This window comes from Pimephales promelas, chromosome 8 (assembly GCF_988280905.1).
Source record: "Pimephales promelas chromosome 8, fPimPro1.hap1.1, whole genome shotgun sequence".
Lineage (NCBI taxonomy): Eukaryota > Metazoa > Chordata > Actinopteri > Cypriniformes > Leuciscidae > Pimephales > Pimephales promelas.
This window is the reverse complement of record NC_142776.1, coordinates 6068503-6085939: the sequence shown is the minus strand read 5'-3', so window position 1 is coordinate 6085939 and position 17437 is coordinate 6068503. Positions and strand designations below refer to the sequence as shown.

The window sequence follows — 17437 nt, the reverse complement described above, 5'->3', positions numbered from 1 at the left end:
AAAAATGCCATCCCATTTTTTGACCTTTCTTACTTTACTTGGGTTCCAGATATTTTAGTCATTTCATCCCTTCATACATAGAGATTTGATGTCATTACAAAACCACCATGATGTTATCAATGGTAGATGCATCTATTGAAGTCAGAGGTCTGGTACTTCAGCCATTTCAACTTAATCGTAATCAGCAAAAGCAAATTCCATGTGAAGAACTGCATAGCCATAATGTTAAAATGAAAGATCCAGTAATCAGAGACCTGTGGTAAACATATGATTGGTGTGACCTATGACCAGTCACAGGTGAAGCGAATATCACTGATCATCTCTTAACAAGGCCTCATATTACAATCAGTTTTCGTAATCAGTTTACTGGATGCAGGAGAAATGGGTAGGAATAAGGATCTGAGGGTTTGGTTTCTCCCGGTCAGCAGTGGTGGGAATTTGCCAACAGTGGTCTGAGGAGGGACAAACCACAAACTGGCGACACGGTGTTGGACGCCCAAGGCTCATTGATGCACAAGGACAACGAAGGCTATCCCATCTGGTCCAAGTCAACAGAAGGTATACTGTGGCACGAGTTACACAAAATTTTAATGATGGTTATGGAAGGAATGTGTCACAAAACACTTTGCATCGCACTCTGCTGCATAGCCTCAGACCAATCAAAGAGCCTATGACCCCTGTCTACAATGGGGACATGAGTATTGGAACTGGACCTTGGAGCAGACAGTGGAAGAATGTTGTCTGGTCCGATGAGTCCCGTTTTCTTTTACATCACATGACTGTCTCAATTACTTATCATCAATTACTGGATGCACTGTGGGATGACGATTAGCTGGAGAAGGGAGTGTGACGTTCTGGGCAATGTTCTGCTGGGAAACCCTGGGTCCGGCCATTCATATGGACAAACATTTAACACGTGCCACCTACCTAAACGTTGTTCCCTGGCAGAACTGACCTCTTTCAGTAAGATAACACACCCTACCACACTAAACACATTGTTCAGGAAGGGTTTGAGGAACATTTGCCCTGGTCTCCAAATTTTCCAGATCTCAATCCAATTAAACATCTTTGGGATGTGATGGACCAACAAGTTCAAATATGGCGGCTCCACCTCACAACCTAAATGACTTGAAAGATCTGCTGCCAATGTCATTGTGCCTAAAAACGTGTCCTTGCCTCGACGGATCGGCACTGTTTTGGCAGCACACGAAGCATATTAGCATATCAGGCAGGTGGTCATATACAGTGGTGTGAATAAGTTTGGACACCCATGCTAAAGTTGCCTAAAAAGAGGAATAAAAAATCATCTTTTGGATATTGATCTTAATGCCTTAATTTAAAAAAATGAGGAAAACTCCGACCTTTAAGGACACAAATTTTCTTTGTGAATGAATAATGTATCATAAATAAATAAATGTTTTTTCCTTCAAATACAGGGTGCATAAGTCAGGACACCCCTGTGTTAAATTCCCATAGAGTCAGGGAGATTTTTATTTTTAAAAGCCAGTTATTTCATGGATCCAGAATGTTAAGGAAAAACATTTATTTATTTATGATACATTATTCATTCACAAAGAAAATTTGTGTCCTTAAAGGTTGGAGTTTTCCTCATTTTTTTAAATTAAGGCATTAAGATCAATATCCAAAAGATGATTTTTTATTCCTCTTTTTAGGCAACTTTAGCATGGGTGTCCAAACTTATTCACATCACTGAAGTTTTGGCTCATCAGTGTATACACTCTTAGAAAAAAGGGTTCTATATATAGTAGCATAGGGTTCTTTACTCAACTCCAAAGGACATTTTATGCTAAAAAAAGGTTCAATAATGACAAGAAAGAACACTTTTAGCATAAAGGTTCTTTAAAGGCATTATTATTCATTCATATATTACATTATTCTGCAACATTTTGCAGTTGTAATTAAATTATTGTTTATTAAACTGTTGTAGTAACTTAATATCACATTTTAATCGTGCAGATTTTTGGAGGATAAAAACTGAAATGGCACTCTTCGTGTAATATTGATTAATTACATTTTGTAACCCCCATATCTTGAATTTTGTGATCATTCACACTCATTGCATTTTAGGGGTTCCAAATACGTAGCGCTTTAGAACCTTTTAAGGTTCTATATAGAACCTTTTCTTCTAAGAGTGTATGTACATATTATCCTTTGCCCTTGCCAGAACGTTCGGATCATTCGGCATTCTGTGGTGTTTATAGTTTATTTTTTGACCGGCAGTCTGACACCTTCTGTAGACATTAGAGTGTTTTCAACATCGCTAAGTGCATCGCTTGGTACTTTTCTGCTAGAAGCTTTGGATTTGATAGCATTCCCAGCTGCCAACGTCTGTGTCGACGATGTCCACATGACTTACTTAGGAAACAGACAGGCCTGCCACTTCAGCTACCATCTCTCTTTCCTTTTTTATTTCTCCCTCTCTTTGTGGTTTACCAATCTGTTTCTTTCGGTGGTTTATCGATCTGTTTTTCACTCCTTGTCCCCTCTTTCTGTCTTTCCCTCAAAGTCTTCAGAGTCAGCAGAGCTGTTTCATCAATTAAACATGTAAGCACTTCACTTCAACTGCTTCCATTAATCCGCTCTAAAGACCGTGTTTGTTGTCCTCTCCAGCTACGGCTTCTACAAGTTAAACCTTGTGTCTTAATTTATACGAAAGGACACTGACAGCTACATCTTTCATCTGTTTAGTGAGCATCAAGAATATTGCCATTGGGGTTTGTTGCTAGTACTGAGCACTGAGAACGTCTTGCTGGTTTATCAGTTTAGTTCTTGTAATATGCCAACAACAGCCAAATGCAGCAAACCACGGCAAAATCCCACTGACAATGTCACTGTAAAATACTGCTGCTGCTTGCAGTTCAAACAAAAAATCATTCACACAAACATGAAAGTTTTGTCGTTCCAAACCCATTTGACACAAAAGGAGACATGATGAAGAGGAAATACCAACAGATAATTTCTTCCGTATTAAAGGGATGCTCCACTTTTTCTTTTTTTTTTTTTTTGGAAATAGGCTTATTTTACAACTCCTCCTGAGTTAAACAATTGAGTTTCACCATTTTCAAATGCATTCAGCCGATTTTCTGATATTTAGAAGAATATCAGTTACTGATATTCTTCTAAATATCAGAAAATCGTCTGAATGCATTTGAAAATGGTGAAACTCAATTGTTTAACTCAGGAGGAGTTGTAAAATGGGCCTAAAAGTGGAGCATCCCTTTAAATGATGTACTACATCCGATTGAAATTGATTATCGTAAATGCAAAGGATTTGATTTTGAGATATGGGCGATGAACTCAAAAGTGGAGGCAGATGAATGTGAGCTTGCAGGGTTGAAGCGGACTAAATGATGAAGACAAGTCTTTTTCACCAGAAGGTCATTATGACATATTATTCAAATGAAACATATGCAAGGATACATTTTGTCAAACATTCATCAAATAGAAAGGGTGAATGAATATTCATTTCATGCCAACTTTATAGGTTTAAGTCAAATCAACCTAACTTTGCAATTTTGATCATAAAAACATGATAACATTTTTAATCCTCTTAATGTTAAAGGTATTTACTCTGTAAAAAAATAATCCTGTAAAAAAAAAACGGTAAACTACTGGCAGCTGTGGTTGCCAGCATCATACCGTAAAAATATGGTGTGTTAGCGTTTTTAAAATTAACAGCTAAATACCGTTTGTCAGCTACAGCTAAATGCTGTTAATTTACAGTTATACACACTGTATTTTAACAGCATAACACTGTAGCTGACAAAACGGTATTTAGCTGTTAATTTTAAAAATGGTAACACACCATATTTTTACTGCATGATGCTGGGAACCACAGCTGCCAGTAATTTACCGTTTTTTTTACAGGATTATTTTTTACAGTGTACTGAAAATCTCCATTGAAGTACCATAAAGGTTGTGATGCTATATTAAGTCTTCCGAAGTCATAATTGGTCACATAAATGCGTCTCCATAACACACATTGTGTATTGTCGTGTAATTTACACACGAAAATTAGTTTTTATGTGCATGATGTAGTTCATTTGCGTGTAATACACATGCACCCCACACCACTAATTCTACCCAAACGTATAATACACATGCACCCCACACCACTACTAAACGTACCCTAATCAACCCATGCATATCCTATGCACGTAAAAACTCACTTTAGCGCATAAATTACACAACAATATTGTGTTATAAAGTCGTGCTATAAAGACACATTTAGTGTGATCGGGTTGCAGCAACAGACCATAAGGGAAGAACAAAACACTTAACTTAAGGTTATTTACCTGAGAAAATTATTTGCCAAAAAAAGGCAAACTAAAGCTACAGGTTTTGTTTTATGCAAAAAACTGCATAGAACAACAAAAAGCTCACAGAAAAAAAGCATACACTGACTACAACAAAATCCGTTTTTACTAATTTGTTGGTTCTCTCATTTTTGCATTATCTTTAATTTTTTTTCTCTGCATTTTTTTTTTTATTATTATTCATAATGTATTTGGCCAGCCTGGCCAAAATCTTTACAATTTGTCTCGTTTATCACAAATAAAACAATTGACTCCAAGCACAACTGCTCAACATTCTTACAAAGACTTTGTTGATGTGTGAGGATGAACAAATGATAACAGAATTATTATTCTATTTACAGAATTAACAATTGTTTTAAATGACTGAACCGTTTATTCATTTTGAATACATTTTTTACCCAGCTTTATTTTACGGAAGGATAACAGAGAAGTAACCACAATATAAAACAACCGTAATGTTACCACGAATCTGAACTCTACCCTAAGAGTGCTTTGAGCTCCTTTAATGTTTGACACGGAGGCATTCATTGAACTCCAAATGTTTTATTTATCTGTGTGTGTGTCAGTTTTCCCCGAGTTTTGAAACTCTTCAGAGCAGATGTGTTATAATCATGATGTGTGTTAAGGATTTGAAAGCATAATGGCTGCCATATCACTGCTGCTTCAACACTGCGGCATCAGTGCACTCAGATATATCAAGGATGTTCTAGTGAAATATTCATTCTCTCTTTTTTTCTCTCGCTTTCTCTTCCTCTGTCTGTCTATTTTCACCCTTTTTTGTTAAACCGCAACACAAGAGCCCTCAAAATGCCACAATATGCCACACGAAATATCATTCATAGAACATCACTAAAAATTTGAAGGTCACTCTGAAATTCAGGCTTTTATGTCCCTGAATAATATCCATTTTCCCTCTGTGAGAGGGTTGGAGTGGCATTGGTGAAAATTAAGCATTAGACTGCGGATAAGAGATGTTTTAGCACAACAATGCAAACAAGCACCACTTTTACAACACGCTGACCTGGATCTTCACGTCTATGAAGGTCAAATAGTTAAAAGACTTTGGGTTCAGTAACACTTAAAAATGAGTCTCGGTGTGATGTCTAGCACCCGATATCTGCTTTTTGAGGCAACCAAACTTTATCACAAGTTCAACTAACTCAGACACCAAACATCATGGCAAACTGTGTCTTTTTAAAAGTATTTTCTGCTTGTATATGTTTCTTGGTATTGATATAATTTGTTTTTCATTGAGTGCAATTACTGAAAATGCAATACAAACACTGCATATATGATGAGCATGTTATTAATTTTATGAATTGAAAGTAATTTAGCTATTTTTTTATGGTGGTGGTGGTGGGAGCATAAAGTAAAGTGATTCTGTCCAGATATCATAGTGAAGAAAAAAAGCCAAAAGTAATAATTATTTCTTAGAAATGTTAGAAACTGCTTATTAATATGTAAAACAAGTTTCTCTGCCAAATCAAAGTCATGTGGCATGACCAAAAAAATCGCATGCAGAAAAAAAAACACAACAGAAAATATTATTTATGATATTTTTACAAATACTTGAAATATACTTTAAATGTTTCAAAACTGTACAATATTTTCTAAAACTAAACCCTTCTAGTAAATGGGTTTCAAAACTGAAAATTCAAGATTTGCAAAACCATATAACACTAACATAAATAAAAAATATTTTCTTTATCATGGACACTTTTATTTGTCAGCATGTAGTGTTGCTTTCCAATCTGTGAGGATTCATGTTTTATGAATGCAGTCTCATTACGGCACATTGAACATGATATATATAGCCTGCATTTAGCATTTATACATTCATGGGATTGAAAATGAGATTCTATCATCCTCATGAATTTCGTGTAAATTCTGGAACTGGAACACGAGCTATCTTGACAGTGACAAATGTTGCCTTGTACATTTGGCAATCATTTTAATCAGTTTAAGGAAAATAAATATAGTGGTTCCCCCTAAGCGCTGTTCTCGGTAAGCTTTATGCACCTGAGAAATCTCATTCCCACGTCTGTCTCCTGCAGATACTGATGGGGGAGCTCGCATCCTTCTTCACTAAACCTGAGGCCACACAGGAGAAGACCATTATAGCAGCGGACTGCTGCTTTTTCAACCCACTGCTGAGACGCATCGTACGCTTCCTTGGTAAGCAATGCCTCCAGTTTTCTTTGCTTCTTGAGTTCTTATTCAAACATAAAAAATCAAACTTTTCCTGCCATGTTACAACTTATTTTCTGGCATTTTGATTATTTTTCTATTCTACACTCTAAAAAATGCTGGGTTGTTTTAACCCAATTTTGGGTCAAATATGGACAAACCCGAAATGTTGGGTTAAAAATGTAATGTAAAAATTTAACCCAACGGCTGGGTTAGTCCATATTTGACCCAAAGTTGGGTTAAAACAACCCAGCATTTTTTAGAGTGTAATCTATTTGAAATGTAATTTATTCCTCTGAATTTTCAGCATCATTACTCCAATCTTCAGTGTCACACGATCTTTCAGAAATCATTCTAATATGCTGATTTGATACTCAAGAAACATTTTTGATTATTATCAATGTGGAAAATAGTTTTGCTGCTTAATATTGTTGTTTGGAACAGTGATACATTTTGTTTAGGATTCTTTGATGAATAGAACGTTAAAAGAACAGCATTTATTTGAAATAGACACTCACCTAAAGGATTATTAGGAACACCATACTAATAATGTGTTTGACCCCCTTTCGCCTTCAGAACTGCTTTAATTCTACGTGGCATTGATTCAACAAGGTGCTGAAAGCATTCTTTAGAAATGTTGGCCCATATTGATAGGATAGCATCTTGCAGTTGATGGAGATTTGTGGGATGCACATCAAGGGCACGAAGCTCCCGTTCCACCACATCCCAAAGATGCTCTATTGGGTTGAGATCTGGTGACTGTGGGGGCCATTTTAGTACAGTGAACTCATTGTCATGTTCAAGAAAGCAATTTGAAATCATTCGAGCTTTGTGACATGGTGCATTATCCTGCTGGAAGTAGCCATCAGAGGATGGGCACATGGTGGCCATAAAGGGATGGACATGGTCAGAAACAATGCTCAGGTAGGCCGTGGCATTTAAACGATGCCCAATTGGCACTAAGGGGCCTAAAGTGGGCCAAGAAAACATCCCCCACACCATTACACCACCACCAGCAGCCTGCACAGTGGTAACAAGGCATGATAGATCCATGTTCTCTTTCTGTTTACGCCAAATTCGGACTCTACCATCTGAACTGACTCATCAGACCAGGCAACATTTTTCCAGTCTTCAACTGTCCAGTTTTGGTGAGCTCTTGCAAATTGTAGCCTCTTTTTCTTATTTGTAGTGGAGATGAGTGGTACCCGGTGGGGTCTTCTGCTGTTGTAGCCCATCCGCCTCAAGGTTTTGTGTGTTGTGGCTTCACAAATGCTTTGCTGCATACCGCTGTTGTAACGAGTGGTTATTTCAGTCAAAGTTGCTCTTCTATCAGCTTGAATCAGTCGGCTCATTCTCCTCTGACCTCTAGCATCGACAAGGCATTTTAACCCACAGGACTGCCGCATACTGGATGTTTTTCCCTTTTCACACCATTCTTTGTAAACCCTAGAAATGGTTGTGCGCTAAATCCCAATAACTGAGCAGATTGTGAAATACTCAGACCGGCCCGTCTGAGTAAATCACCTTTCTTTCCCATTCTAACATTCAGTTTGGAGTTCAGGAGATTGTCTTCACCAGGACCACTCCCCTAAATGCGTTGAAGCAACTGCCATTTGATTGGTTAATTAGATAATTGCATTAATGAGAAATTTAACAACCTTTAGGTGAGTGTATATTTTATTTTATATAGTGTGTATCAAACTACTCTAAATGGCCAGTATATTAAAATCATCTTATAATTATTAAGTGGTTGATGAAATGTTACTTTTTGCATCTTCTTCTTGTTCTCAGGTGTGTATTCTTTTGGCCTCTTTACCACCACCATCTTTGCCAATGCAGGGCAGGTAGTGACAGGAAACCAGACACCTCACTTCCTGTCTACATGTCGGCCAAACTACACCGCACTGGGCTGCCATTCAGCACTGCAGTACATCACCGAGCGGAGAGCTTGCACTGGGAACCCGTACCTCATCATCTCTGCCCGCAAATCATTCCCCTCGAAGGACGCAGCACTGAGTATGTACTCCGCTGTCTATACGGTGGTGAGTATACATCACACATGACACAGCATGTAGAAATCACTGTCATCCTTGTCTGTCCTTCATTAGTGCTGATATATATATATATATATATATATATATATATACTGTACATATATTACAGTTTTGTTTTTTTGCCTTGAAAGCTAAACTCAATTGATAATTTAATTCCTTCAGACAATTTATGTTTTTGAAAGAAATTCATAATTCTATTAACCAACTTCAGCGTTTAATTAATCAAACTACAAAATAAAAAAATATAATATAGTTGATACAAATGTTTAAAATAACTGTTTTATATTTTTAGATATTTTTAAAATGACATTTTTGTGTTGTGATGGCAAACTCCTGTTTACAATATAATTTCTTAAGAATTTGGGGGTTTTGAAAGGAATTCATAATTCTGTTCACCAATGTAGCATTTAATTATTCCATTAAAAAAAAAATGAAATATAGTATATAATCTGTAATGTTTAAAATAACTGTCTTATATTTTTAGATAATTTTCAAATGAAATGTTTTGCTGTGATGCCAAAACCGAAACTAAAGTATAATTTCTTAAGACAGTTTTATGTTTTTGAAAGAAATTCATATTCTATTGACCAATTTAGCATTGAATTAATCAATATACAGTACAAAGCAGTGATATTACAGTATAAATGATTATCACTGTTTGAAATAACTGTTTTCTATATTTAGATACTTTAAAATGAATTGTGCTATGTTGTGATTGCCCCATTTTCAGAAGCCATTAATCCAGTGTACTAAGGAAACTTTCTGTTATATAATCCTTAAGAAATAATCATCATTGTGTTGATTTAGTACTCAAGATCTTTTCCCTATTATTAGCACACTTGAGAACGATTATACAGCTTTAATGAAGTGTAGAGACAGCAGTGGTGTAGTGTCTTTCGCACTTTACTGAAGTATAGAGTACACTGTATTTCTTGAAATTTGGTGTATACTTTCAAATTTCAAGTCAAATTTTGAGTTTACAAAGAGCCAAAACAAACAATTTTCTCTAGAAACCTATTAGCCCTATTAGTGTGCAAATCTTTTAAGGGATGACGTCTATTCAATAGACTATTCAAAGTAACCAGAGAAAAGTGAACAGACATCAAGAGGAGGAGTACATCAGAGTCATAGTTTGAGCAGCACACAATAAACTCCTGCAACACTGAAGAGAAGACTCTGAGATGCTGCCGTTGGCTTCAGGCAGAGTTTAATAAAAGTTAAAACACATCTAACACAAAAAAGTGATATAATGGGCAGAGTTTAGTTTCAAATGATTTGACAAGAGTATTTTGAACCCTACAATTTTGCATATTGCATGTTACATTGTTTTGTATAGAGCTGAGTGAATTGCCGTGAAATATGTGTGTTAATGCAATGCATTGTGTATTTTTGCGTTTTCTGCAGATGTATGTAACTCTGATATGGAAGACTAAAGGCACAAGGCTGACCAAACCCACTCTCTGTCTGACTCTCGTGTCATTGGCTGTTCTGGTGGGCATCGTGCGTGTAGCTGAGTACCGCAACCACTGGTCTGATGTTCTCGCTGGATATCTCACTGGAGGAGCTATCGCTGCTTTTCTGGTGAGGATCGGACAACCCTGCTCAATGTGTTCTTCCGTTAAATAATTCATCCCCATTCAAAAATGTATACGCCATCATTCAAAAGTTTGGGGTCAGTAAGATATATTTTTAAAGATTCATTAATTGATCAAAAGTGACAGTAACATTTATGATGTTACAAAAGATTTATATTTCAAATCAATACTGTTCTTTCTATTGAGCAAAGAATATTGAATTTTTTTGTGCAAGTTTAAGCAGCACAATATTGATAATAATTGAAATGTTTCTTGAGCAGCAAATCAGCATATTATAATGATTCTGAAGGATCATGTGACACTGAAGACTAATGCTAAAAATATAGCTTCGCCATCACAGGAATAAATTACATTCTTTTAAACGTTTTAAAATAGAAAACAGTTATTTTAAATTGTGATAATATTTCACAATATTACTGTTACTCTTTTTTTTATCCAATAAATACAGCCTTGGTGAGTGTAAGAGACATTAAACAATCTTACCTTACTGTAATCATTAGCATGCATAAAGATAGTAAGTCATTGTACTACATTGCATGTTTACAACATCAATGAATAGCTAGAATTTGCATCATAAACGGCACCCTTGTTACATGCATGATTTGTACATTTGTAAATTCATCGCAAACATTACCACTTTAACAACAATATTAGTACTAACAATATTAGTTAACAAAAAAGATTGCAAAAAATCCACCCTGAAATTATACTATTTTCAACTATCTAAATTTCACTTATCCTTGCAAACTATTTAGGATGAATAATATGTGAATTGGAATACGTCTAAAGTCTCACACCATGCCAGAGGGTGAAACTGTTTAACAGCTAATACTAGTACTCAGATGTTTATCAAGTCTGCAGCTAATCCACTGGCTTTAGACTGCATCCTTCATCCTCTTAGTACAATCACAACCATGCCAAGGCTGAACATGCTCTGGGTATAAAGCCTTAATCCTACATTGTCATACACCTTGCACATTTTTGTTGCCATTATTAACCTCCCCTCTTGGTTCACCTCTAGGTCTCATGTGTGATCAATAACTTCAAGCAGACCCAGATTTATCTGCCCCCCTTACCGCCCCCTGTGCACCCTCAGCGCCTGGAGCCCTCGCTCAACATGCCCATGGTGGCCATGCCCTGCGTTGAGAGTCCACTCGAAAAGTTAAGTGGCCTTCAGGTAAGGGGTGATGGGAGGGTGCATTGGGCACCAGGATTGGGAGGGGACTGCTTACTGTACTGTATAATAATGTCCCCATTCTTCTACTGAATCAGGTCTGCTATCCACATACTTGTGGTTTTAAAATAGCCATGAGTAATTGGATCCAACACTGGTTGTGTAAAGCAGCCGGGTTGATTTGACCCTATTTGGGTTAATAATCATTCGTAATCAGTAACCCAACAGTGCTGGTTTTGGAATGCGAACGCAAGTTCAAACAGTTCAAGTTCAACCTATCCATTCTCATGTGTGGAAAGTGAAGAGCGACCATCGAAGCTGAATGCAACACTTTTGTTAGAGTGTTTTCTCTCACTCGAACAGTGATCGGTGATTGTTGAGGGTAACTGATAAAGCTGGAAAAGAACTTGAGAGTGAATAAAGTGCCCCTATTGTGCTTTTTCGAATATTACCGTTCATGCAGTGTGAAATAGCTGAGTCATCTGCACAGTTTTAATGGTGCCCTATACTGTGAAATTGAATTTATGTTGGCATAGTTAAATAACAAGAGTTCAGTACATGGACATGCAACCCGGTCTCATCCCAAGACGTCATATAACTGACGTTTTGGGACGTCTTTTGACCATACGTCAATATTCGCCTTTTTAGGGCCCCCTTAAACGTCGGTAGATGAGGTTATGGGATCCTAACTCTACCCCATACCTAAACCTAACCCTAAACCTAACCCGTCACCTAACTGATGTTAAAGGTAAAGCGTCAGTTGTATGACGGCCCGGGATCGCCATCTACCGACGTTTAAGGGGCCCCTAAAAAGGCGGATATTGACGTATGGTCAAAATATGTCCCAAAACGTCAGTTATATGACTTTTTGGGATGAGACTGTGTTAGGACATGACATACAGTGAGTCTCAAACATCATTGTTTTCTCCTTCTTACTTAAATCTCGTTTTTGAAAAATACCCCTGAAAAACGGGCGAATCTCCACCGACTCTGTCGTAAAAGTCGGGATCATTAATATGTATGACCCAAAATATTTGCATAATGCCACATGTTCAGTGACAGACGAGACGGAGCTGCGCAGTCGAAGCATGGCAGTTGATCAGTGTTCGGATCTACACACGAATACAAAAGTATATTTTAGTTCCTTCGTCCGAGCCTCTGAAGAAACAATGGATTCATTTTATTTTCTCTGGAAATTTTCAACCATTTCACCGACGACTTGTTTCCTCAACTTGCCAAGAGCTGGCCTCGGATCGAGCTGATGTGTTGTTGTTCAAGTTCAGACAGGTAATCTTTCACTTTAAAATCGTATCAGTAAGTCAGGCCAGTGATTAAAAATCAACTTTACATCGTTTATTTTAGTAGGATGAAAAAAAAATCTTCTTTAAATTGTGAATTATATACAGAAAGAAAGCGATCAAAGAACAATCACAGCGCGAGTTTATCAGGACACTTGCCAAACTCGTTATGAATTCAATGACGCACGTTACTCTGCACAACTAAGCTCTAACGTTAACTGTATTTACATCATCGTTTGCAAAGATTTGCACACAGATCTTCATTCTCGCGATCGACACACTCACTGTCCTTTGCTTGCTCAATCACAGCAACACTTTATGTGATGGGAATAGATCTAAATACTTCAAAAACATCTCACGATTCGTTAATCTCAATAGCTGTAATAGTAAAAACCTATAATAGCTGTAGTAAAATTATTCAAGAGAGTTTCACATGTCATACATAGCTATTTCATATGCAAGCATGTCAGCCAATCACAGCAGAGGCCGGTTACACACAGCAGACACGCCCCTTCAAACAGAGTGTTCAAAGCAGAGGCTAAAATCAGGCTAGGAAAAATGCCTTTTATTTCTAAATTATGACTATTTTTGATCTAAAAAACATACTAACATTATAAGGGCAACCCAGGAAACATTATAAAATAATAAAAAAAAAACAGTATAGGGCACTTTAAAAATCAAAGTGGACGAGTGTCTCCTAAAAAGGCAGGTTCTGAACTGCCAAAACGAGGCGTCAGCAATTCCGGTGTTCTGTCGATTTTTGCTACCGTAGCGCGAATTGATCACAGAATGCCGATTAAAGTCGTATGAAATACAATTATAATACAATTCTAAGTTATGAGTAGCTACTGTATACTGTAGACTACTGTTTTTATTTTTAAAACGGTATGAAAAGTAAAAATTATCATAAAACATTCATCTTTGACTTGTCAAAGTACACCTTTCCTCATAGTAACTGAAACTTTCAGTTATTCTTTTTCAGCTGGCTGACCGTACAAATATTCATATGGTAGTAAGCATTTTTTAAAGGGAAATTATATATAACAGGAAAATGTACCTTTTGTAAATAAAAAAAATAAAAAAAATAAAAAACTGTGAGTCTGCACATGCGCATAACCGGTAAGTAGCAAATCTCGATGGGTAGCATGAATCGTCAGAACACCGGTCCCAGTTCCATAACATATCTATGTAGGTTTGTTCCAAATTTCCATAATGCCAGCCTATGGTCTTCAAATAATGAAGTTCAAGGATGAAGGGAAAAGAATACATTTTTTTCACTTTATCACTCCCTTCTGCCACACCAACATCATCATCACTGTTGTCATCATCAAGTGCTGATACCAAGATCTGGATCCAACTCCACCCCCTGGATCTTGTGTACTGCAATGAGGTGCTACTGGACTTCCAAACTTTTACTATTATTATTAATTTTACTAAATATTATTACTTTCGATCTGATGGGTTTTAGAAGATTCAATACAACCAGGCCTCTGTTTGACACCGGTCTTTATGTACCCAAACCTGCAGCCACACCAGGCATGCAAAAGAGACGGGCGTCTATTTGGGACTCGGTTATTATTTGAAGTTTTACAGGTAGATCCATGTGTTGTGCAGACTCTAAGCATCCTTCAGTGGTTAAACGTTACCTCAACCCTGTTTTCTCCCTCTCACACTCTTCAAAAACGCTTTGTTTTTCTATGCTCAGCAGGTTCCAGGGGTTTTATACACAGGCATCACATGACCATCAGCCATACCTGGCCCCCGCCCCTCCCGATGTCCTGATCCACTCACGTCGCTCCATCTCCAGCGCAGTCTAGACATGCCTTCAGAATATTCCACCTGCGCCCGCCCTAGACCCTCTCTCATAAGATCATACTCCACTCAGGTCTAGAGGATCCTGAACTCCCAGAGACAATATCACAGCAATATCCACACATTTCAATCGGGAAAATCGTTTTTTTTTTTGTTTTTTTTAATTATGTTTATCTGAATCCTTTTGGTTTCCGTCTCTTGTCTTTTGAGTGTTTTTTTTTTTTTAAAGGAAAGTGTTTGAACTGATAATAACCATCCATCTGTAATTTTCAGATTATTACCAATATTAATGGCAGATGTTGACATGTGAACATTTTATGTACATTCTAAAAAGATTTTCTCATCTGACAGCCATACAGAAACTGAATACCAACTGTGAAATTGACGATTTAAACATTGAACTTTTACTGATATTTAAGAGTGAAAAGTGGAAACAAACAATTCTATTTTTGGAAATATAGATTGGTAGGATGTAGCAATCTACTAGTAAATGTATTTGAAAGATAATAAATAGATTATTAGCACTATTTTTATGGCTAAGTATTTCGGTTAAGTATCCAATATTATTCAGAAATAGGGTCATATGAGTCAAACTATAGTTGTACAGAGACAGTTTTCAAGACTATAATATATTTAAGTACCAGTAAGATGGGATGTAAAGGAGACAATATGTACAGGATGTAGCAAATGTTTCATATCTTACATTGTACAAAATGTGAATGTTTTTCCCTTGGAAATGTGTTAAGTCAATTTAGTGATATAATCCGGAACCAAAAATACAGAGACTAAGGAATTACCTCAGGTTTCATCCTAAGGTTAATGGGCTACATCTGCCGACTGTCCGTGTCTCACCATAAGATTATATCATTTTTGTAAATAATTGTATTTTTCACATCATTTTTTGCATTTTACATACAAATTGCTATGTTATCATTGAACAACATTAGTCTTTAGTTTAGAATTTACTGATGTTCAAGAGATTCATGTGAAACACATTTGTGAATTTTTTCTTTTTTTTCTGAGAGAGAGATTGTGAAAACTGACATTGTGAAACTGAACAGAGGGAAATATTCTGTTAAGCTTGTTATCGGACATTTTGTCTATTGATGTGATTGGCTATTTTGTAAGCCAGCATTTTTCTACATAGTATGTCCACTGAAGAAAGTGAGATCAACCTCTGTATGTAACATGGTGCTTGAATGTGACTGTTCAGGTATAGCTACCCTTTCATTTTTTAATAATAAAAAAAAAAATGTTCAATATGAAGACAGATGATTCTTGCGAAACAGATCAACTGACTGTTAATTAAACATTTAATGAAAAGCAAATGGCTTGAACTTTTAATTACAGATTGCCCCCTGGCAGTGATGTTATAGAAACTGATACATATAATCCAGATTCCAAACAATGAAGTAATTATTATTACAATATATTCCATTTTAAAATACTCATACAGTTGCTTTATGATTACTACTTACATATTATTCACAAAATGGCAATAAATTATTCCGAATTTATTGATTTTCCCTTTTTATCTTTCTAAAGGCTCCTTTCTAAAAATGCCATGCTTATATATGTTCAGAAGGTCTTCCAGTTAAAAAAACACACACACACACACACACACACACACACACACACACACACACACACACACACACACACACACACACACACACACACACAGACCAACGAATAGTCATGAGCCGATCACTCAGAAGTGTTTTTTTTTTTTTCAACTGTTGAACACATTGTTGATTACATCACTCAATAATTAAAGTATCACTCACCGTGTCTTTTAACCACTTACAGAACTATGACTTTGAAAGAAAGGCTTAGAGTACCCTGCAAACAAAAAAAAAAAAGAAAAAAAAAGAAAGGAATTCCCAAAGCGTTTGTGCTGACTAGAGCAGTCGTGTAGTGATTCTCTTCACCATCAGAGGGCGCTGCAAGCTACACTGACTGCTTCGTCAAGAACCGCTACTTCGTCCATGAAGAACTAGAGGAGAGCAGAGCACAAATGTAGGTAACCAAACAGTTGATGGATCCACTTCCATAGTATTTTTAAAAAAATATATATATATTTTTTTGTGTTCAGCAGAAGGAAGAGGTTCATACAGGTTTGGAACAACATGAGGGTGAGTAAATTATTGAAAATGATTTGAAATAGAAATTAGACATACATTTTTACTGTCACTTCCTTGCTTATATGCTTATATATATACACACACATACACACACACACACACACACACACACACACACACATCTCCTACTTTATTATATAGACCTCGGTATCAGGTTGGACCCCCTTTTGCCTTCAAAACTGCCTAAATTCTTCATGACATATATTCAACAAGGTGCAGGAAACATTCCTCAGAGAGTTTGGTTCATGTTGACATGTTGTAGCAACTCAGAGTTGCTGCAGATTTGTCGGCTGATGCGAATCTCCAGTTCCACCACATCCCAAAAGTGCTCTATAGTCTATTGGATTGAGATCTGGTGACTGTGGAGGCCATTAGTATAGTGAACTCACTGTCATATTCAAGAAACCAGTTTGAGATGATTTGAGCTTTGTGTCATGGTGTGTTATCCTGCTGGAAGTATAGCCATCAGAAGATGGGCACACCGTGGTCAGAAAGGGATGGATATGGTCAGCAACGATACTAGAGTAGGCCGTGGCATTTAAACAATGCTCAATTATAGGGGCCCAAAGTGTCCCAAGAAAATATTTACACACCATTACACCACCAGCAGCCTGAGCCATTGATTTATTAATGTCTTTCTGTCAGCTCAAACCAGTCTGTCCATTCCCCTCTGACCTTTGGCTTCAACAAGGTATTTTATCTCACAGATCTGACACTCTCTGGATATTTTCTCTGGAAACCCTAGAGATGGCTGTATGTAAAAATCTCATTAGACCAGCCGGCCTGGCGCCAACAACCCTGCCATATTTAAAGTCTATAAATGCATTAAGTTTCTG

General features: G+C 36.9%; 1 protein-coding gene across 3 annotated transcripts in view; it reads left to right on the top strand.

Moving 5' to 3' along the window:
* The window catches only part of LOC120473806 (phospholipid phosphatase-related protein type 5), a 156891-nt gene extending 141878 nt beyond the window's left edge, over window positions 1-15013 (top strand). For 2 of the 3 annotated variants that reach the window (XM_089133800.1, XM_039663837.2), the window contains 5 exons: window positions 6392-6512; window positions 8316-8566; window positions 9983-10159; window positions 11195-11334; window positions 14351-15013. In XM_089133800.1, the coding sequence (XP_088989926.1) occupies window positions 6392-6512; window positions 8316-8566; window positions 9983-10159; window positions 11195-11334; window positions 14351-14462 (801 nt within the window). In that variant the 3' untranslated portion in view covers window positions 14463-15013. The remainder of the gene's footprint in view (window positions 1-6391; window positions 6513-8315; window positions 8567-9982; window positions 10160-11194; window positions 11335-14350) is intronic. The other variant, XM_039663839.2, reaches the window with a different exon arrangement.
* Window positions 15014-17437: the final 2424 nt, after the last annotated feature.